This window comes from Anopheles cruzii, chromosome 3, assembly GCF_943734635.1.
Source record: "Anopheles cruzii chromosome 3, idAnoCruzAS_RS32_06, whole genome shotgun sequence".
In the NCBI taxonomy this organism is placed as follows: Eukaryota; Metazoa; Arthropoda; class Insecta; order Diptera; family Culicidae; genus Anopheles; species Anopheles cruzii.
The window spans coordinates 72,602,114-72,608,515 of NC_069145.1; the positions used below are offsets into that span (position 1 = coordinate 72,602,114).

Consider the following 6,402-nt stretch of genomic DNA (forward strand, 5'->3'; position numbering starts at 1 on the left):
GGTCCAGAATATAGGAAACAAAACTATGGAACCCATAACCCTCCAGCAAGTAAATAAAAAAAGTTTATCTGAATGCAGACTATTTCCCATACGTCGCATTCGTTACATCCCCGAATCCACGATTTGTAGTCCGCTCGCAACTGCTGATGGCAACAAAACTCAAAATGGCATCACTTGGCAAAACGAAGGGATCAGGGAATTCAACCACGGCCACACACACAGATGAAGAAAAAAACGGACCAAACCTTCCCAAGAAGACCCTTCTGGGCGCGCTGGCGACGATAAAACCGACGAACACGACCAAGTACTTTACAACATCTGCCGCACTCTCACACACAGATTTTCTAATAATGTAATAATGTTATTGGATTAAATTGAATTATGGCACACGTACCGCCGGGGGTTGGCCGAGCTCCGGGGCCGAGCGAGAGGCAAGAAAAATCCACAAAATCCCTGAAGGAGGGCTGAGAACGCGAACGGGTCCTGCAAGGGCTCGTGAGCTCGCAGCATAGAACGGGAAAAGTTTCGTTATGTAAACAGAGCAGAGCGGCGGCCACGAAACCCTCACCCCCGAGACCGACCGCAGATTATGGTTTCATGTTCACACCATCATGGCACCGGATGGCGATGGCCGACGCCCCGATGTTCCGGATTGTGTCGAAACAGTGTCCAAAACGGTGCCTCAGTGCGCAACCCGCTAGAGAGGTGATCGATCCGGAATGGCAGTCGGCCCGACCGTACGAGAGTATCCCCGGCCCGTCGCTGATGACCCTGATCCAGGGCTTCAGACTTCAAGGTGACCAATTTGATTCGGGTCTGTGCGATGGTCTATTGGTACAACGAAAATCCATTCCACTTTTCCCGAACAGAAAACAATAGCAATCTACCAATAATCGATATGTTCCAACGCTTTCGGGATGACTACGGAGACCTGATCCGTATGCGGGGTATGCTGGGGCAGCCGGATTTCGTTGTGAGCTTCAAGCCGGAAGACTACGAGAAGGTTTTCCGCACCGAGGGCGTTTGGCCAGTGCGCCGCAGCTTGGACACGTTCAGTTACTATCGGCAAAAAATTCGACCGGAAATTTACGGAGAATCAGGTGGATTGGCCAACGAGTAAGTCGGTCGGTTGCAGGTCATAGGCAAGGCTAGCGAATGGCACCGATGGAAAGTTTTCCCCCTCTGTCCCACAGACAAGGCGAAAAGTGGCAGAAGATGCGCACGATCACCAATCCGGTAATGATGAACCCCAAAACCGTCGCGCTGTACGTGGAGGCGATGGATGAGATCGCTCGCGAGTTTATGCCAATGTAAGTATTTGTTCGGTGCGGCTTATGTTAATCAGAACCTCATAACCATTGGCGTATCGTGATGTTTTGCGCAGAGTAACGGCATTGCGTGACGCAAAGAACGAGTTGCCAGAGAACTTCGATGAGTGGCTAAACCGCTGGGCCCTGGAGTCGATGGGCTTGTTGGCGCTGGACACCCGGTTCGGTGTGCTGAAAGCGGATCAATCGGAGCAGGCCAAAACGGTCATTGCGGTATGTTCGAGGACCAATGTGCGGACTGCGCGATTAGTAACACACTCTCGTTCTAGCTGGTGAAGGATATTTTCGAGCTAACTTTCCGCCTAGACTTTGAGCCGTCGATCTGGAAGTACTACAAAACGGCCACTTTCAAACGGCTAATGCGGGTTTTTGATGATCTAACAAAGTGAGTACAGGAAGTTTACTACACATTGTTTAGAGTAATCAATTTCTTGTGTGTTGTAGTCTCATAATGGCCAAGATCGATGATGCCGTTGTGCGGATCGAGAAGCACCCCAAATCGGAGGGAAATTTAAGTGTGCTCGAGAAGCTGCTGAAGGTCAACAAGAACGCGGCGGTGGTGATGTCTTTCGACATGATAATGGCCGGCATCGACACGGTTGGCAATGGATTATCTCGTTATTATGCTCTTGTTTGGCTAACTTAGGCAATTGTCTTCAATCATCTTCCCACAGACATCGTCTGGCACGGTCGGTGTGTTGTACTGTTTGGCCAAGAACCCGGACAAGCAAGCGAAGCTTCGCGACGAACTGCGCACGATACTGCCGTCAAAGGATTCGCCACTGACCACGGAAAACATGAGAAATTTGCCGTACCTGAGGGCCTGCATTAAGGAGGGTTTACGACTGTACGCTCCGACTTTTGGCAATTTCCGTGCCACGGGACAAAATCTGGTGCTGCAAGGATACCGCATTCCCAAAGGGGTGCGTAGAGAAGTGGTGTCACGTGTCGCCATCATTCTATAACCATGTTCCACCGTTGTTACAGACCGACATCTCGATGGTTTCAACCGTTTTGCAGCGGCAAAATGCGTACTTCCACGAAGCCAAACAGTACATCCCGGAACGGTGGCTTACTGAACGTCCCGATCATATCCCGAGCGCAAAGGATGCGAATCCGTTCATCTTCCTGCCGTTTGGGTTTGGGGCGCGAAGTTGCGTCGGGAAACGGCTGGCCATGATGGAGATGGAGATCATCGTTTCGAGGTTCGTGCGGAACTACGAAATCCGTTGGAACTATCCTGACATGAAAGTCAAGGCCAACCTCATTAACCTTCCGGTTAGTCCGCTAAAGTTCGAACTGAAAGAGGTGGCCTAGCGCGAGTTGTCTGATATCTTGTAACAATTTTTTTTCTATCCATTATGCTAATCAAATAAATTTGAGCTTTGATTGAATCGATCGTCGCTTTGAAACTGTTCGCATACCATTTCACGTACCGCTGTCTGCTGTCTACATACACAGACACAATCTATCTTATCTTAAATTGCCTGTTTGACGGGCAGATAACACACAGCAAGTTACGAAGATAGCACAGTCAGTGATTCATCGTATGGTTACTGACGCTACGGTCACTGTCGTACTGACACAATGATTGAATGAGACGTTCGCGTATCACGCATACACACGAAAGAAAGCAAAAAAATAAAGCATTAAACAAGCTGATTTTCGGCATTGAAATTCAGTACCGATTGTGTGGTTGGGCCGATTGTGAGTGTCGCCTGTAAGTGAGAATAGAGTATTGCGCAGATGGCTTTTCGGGCAAGTTTTCGATGCGTCAACGCGAAACCGATCGCAAGTGGGGCTATTTGTACGCGCCAGTATCAATCTGCCACCGTGGCCAGTGCGAAAGATGTCATCGATTCGGAGTGGGAGTCGGCCAAGCCGTTTAAAAGCATCCCCACCCCAACGCTGATGCACATGTACCGAGGCTTCAAAGAAGGGGGTCAGTATATTCAGGAAGTGATCCGCGGGGGGTTATTTCGTCAGCCGCATAATTCGCTCGTTGATAGGTCGCTACGCTGGACTTCCCGTGATTGAGTTTCATCAGCGACTGAGGGAAGACTTTGGAGACCTGGTGCGTATCCCAGGCCTGATGGGAAAACCAGATGTGGTGCTGAGCTACAAGCCGGCCGACTATGAGAAGGTCTTTCGCACCGAGGGGATTTGGCCGGTTCGGCGGACTTTGGATACGTTTACCTACTACCGGACGAAGGTGCGCCCAGAAATCTTTGGCGAAACGGGAGGGTTGGCCAACGAGTAAGTAACGTGCGAAAAGATGTTGGTATGTTGGGCACTACAATCCGTATCTTTCCGCAGACAAGGAGAAAAGTGGCAAAAGACACGCACAATCACTAATCCGGTGTTGATGCAACCGAAAACCGTTGGCCTGTACGTGGATCAAGTAGATGAAATTGCGCGCGAATTTATGACTATGTGAGTTTCGACAGTCGTTAGCATTGTTTTGAGGCAGGCCTGTTGTAACCAGGAATTGTTCTTAGTATCGGTGGTTTACGAGATGCCAAGAATGAATTGCCGGCCGATTTCGACCAGTGGCTGAACCGGTGGGCCCTGGAGACCATCGGAGTGTTGGCGCTCGACACCAGGTTTGGTGTGCTGCATGCGGATCCATTAGGACATGCAAAAACTATCATCACGGTGAGTTGGAGAATGTTTGAAGGTTATCTGAATTATCTAACCTAAATTTTCTCGGCTGGTAGTTAGTGAGAGACTCACTGGATTTAACCTACCGTTTGGATATTGAGCCATCGATCTGGAAGTACTACAAAACACCGACGTTTAAGCGGCTTATGAAAACGCTGGACGATTTGACCAAGTGAGTACCCATATTTCAAATCAGCGTCCATGTCCATGGTAATAATTGCCATTCATTTGCAGCTTAATAATGACGAAAATTGATGAAGCAATACTGAAAATTGACCAAAACCCACCGTCCGATGGCAATCAGAGTGTCCTGCAGAAGTTGCTGAAGGTCAACAAAACCGTGGCGGTGGTGATGTCCATGGACATGATAAGTGCCGGCGTCGATACGGTAAGTTAATGACGTGATATAAAAGGAATCATTATTTTATACTTTTACGGGCCCTTCGTCAGACTTCGTCCAGCACGATCGGAGTGCTGTATTCGTTGGCCAAAAATCCCGAGAAACAATCGCGACTTCGGGACGAGCTACGGGCCGTCCTGCCGACGAAGGACTCTCCGTTCACGACCGATAACATGCGGAACCTGCCGTACTTGAGGGCGTGCATCAAGGAGGGAATGAGACTGTACCAGCCCACGATTGGCAACATGCGATGCGTCGGTCGCGATATAGTGCTCCAAGGGTACCGCATTCCGAAAGGTGTAAGTGCACCGCACTATAGAAGATTGGAGCCGCATCTAATTTCCTCGCATTGATTTTGTAGAGTGATTTGGCGATGCTTACGTCCGTGCTGCAGCGCGACGATCAGTTCTTCCATCGGGCCAGTCAGTTTCTACCGGAACGGTGGCTCAACGAACGTCCTGAGGGTTTGCCCAGTGCGAAGGACACGAATCCGTTCATTTTTCTTCCCTTTGGGTTCGGGGCTAGGAGTTGCATCGGTAGGCGGCTCGCCATGATGGAGATGGAGATCATTATTTCGCGATTCGTGAGAAGTTACGAGCTTCGCTGGAATTATGACGATCTTAAGTTTAAAACAAACATCATCAACACTCCAGCCAATCCGCTGCAGTTCCAGCTGCAGGATATAACGAATTAAAAACGTACTTCCTTCCGTATTCTAACATCATGGAAAAGGTAAATTTTAACTGATTATGGAAAAATAAAAGAATATGTTTTGAGTGCCTTTATAAAAACGGCAGAATACGAATCTGACCCTCACACTTTGCATCCTTTAATAAATTAGAGTGTATTTATGGCACACCTTGTCGTTGATAAGGCACATCAGATAGCATTAACTGGAGCCCAGGACGAAGTTAAACAAACCAAGCCAAGTGTGTGTGAGTGAATCAAAAACAGTAGCCGGACGAATAAAATATTCGCCATCCACACGCGTAAAAATAATGCAAAAAATTAGCATCCTGCAACGCCGCTGAGGTGTTATTTATCTAGGAAAATGATTGCGAACTTGATAACATAATTTACTGCTTATGGCCCGGCGTCTTGGTGGGCTCTTTCGTGCCAGGGCCCGGGTGTCTTATCGCATCGGCCACTGCATCTCCGCGTGTGCATCGGGCGCTGCCGCCGCCGTACATTGTTGCCCCGTACGCTGCCGCCGAATGGTGAGTAATTACTGAACAAATTCATTTAAATTGTGCATAATTTCTCAATTATTAAGCCCTCGACACCACCGACGACCACCGACCGAGGTATGGAAATGAGCCGAGCATGGGCGAAAAAGAAGCGTGCAGTCGGTGCATAAATTGCTTGGGCAAAGGTGGTTCGTTTCTTGGAGGTCTTTGCGTGGAACTGTTTCGGTAGGCCAAAATGCATCGACCGGCCAGCCGACCGGACCGTCGTCGTCAACACATTAGTATGCAAATGAGCGGGGGGGGTGCACTCCCGCTGCACGCCCGACCGGGCGGGTTTGCTGGTGATTAATTTTTCGAAAAAATGGCCGGCCAGACGTTCGTAGAACCCAGCGCCGTGAGCACATAGTAAGAGCTTTTTCATGCTCCACCGACGGTGCATAAGACCGTGTTGCTGTTTATGATTTTAATGTTTTCGGTGTTTCTTTTTGCTGCCGTTGTGCTCGGGTCCGATTAGTACGGACGGCTAAATCCTTACACCGTACGGCGCCGTCGTTCGGCTTAATGTGCATTATTTTCACAATTTCATTAGCATCATTAATGGGCGAACTGCTGCCAGCGGTGTGGCTTCTTCTGAAGCCATCCAGGGCTCTCTCTAATTGGAGCCGCTCTCAGCTGCAATCTGCAATCTGCGCTCTCGAATGCTATTCGAATCGACGGTGGAAAGGTGTGCGAAATTGCACACCTCAAACCGAACGTGCCTCGTGACATTCCGATTGACGATCGCGCCTACAATTGCAGTGTGTTGCAGCGCAATGCACTTTGCACT

The 6,402-nt window shown here is 49.2% G+C and overlaps 1 protein-coding gene across 1 annotated transcript; it reads left to right on the forward strand.

Moving 5' to 3' along the window:
* The first annotated feature begins 657 nt into the window (after positions 1 to 657).
* LOC128270935 (cytochrome P450 CYP12A2-like) lies at positions 658 to 5,141 on the forward strand. Its single transcript, XM_053008360.1, has 16 exons — positions 658 to 796; positions 870 to 1,116; positions 1,194 to 1,310; positions 1,385 to 1,541; positions 1,598 to 1,713; positions 1,773 to 1,926; positions 2,003 to 2,251; positions 2,316 to 2,644; positions 3,125 to 3,270; positions 3,338 to 3,584; positions 3,645 to 3,761; positions 3,827 to 3,983; positions 4,046 to 4,161; positions 4,224 to 4,377; positions 4,440 to 4,688; positions 4,751 to 5,141. The coding sequence occupies exons 1-16, from the start codon at positions 766 to 768 to the stop codon at positions 5,081 to 5,083; spliced, it is 2,919 nt and encodes a 972-aa protein (XP_052864320.1). The 5' UTR covers positions 658 to 765; the 3' UTR covers positions 5,084 to 5,141.
* Positions 5,142 to 6,402: the final 1,261 nt, after the last annotated feature.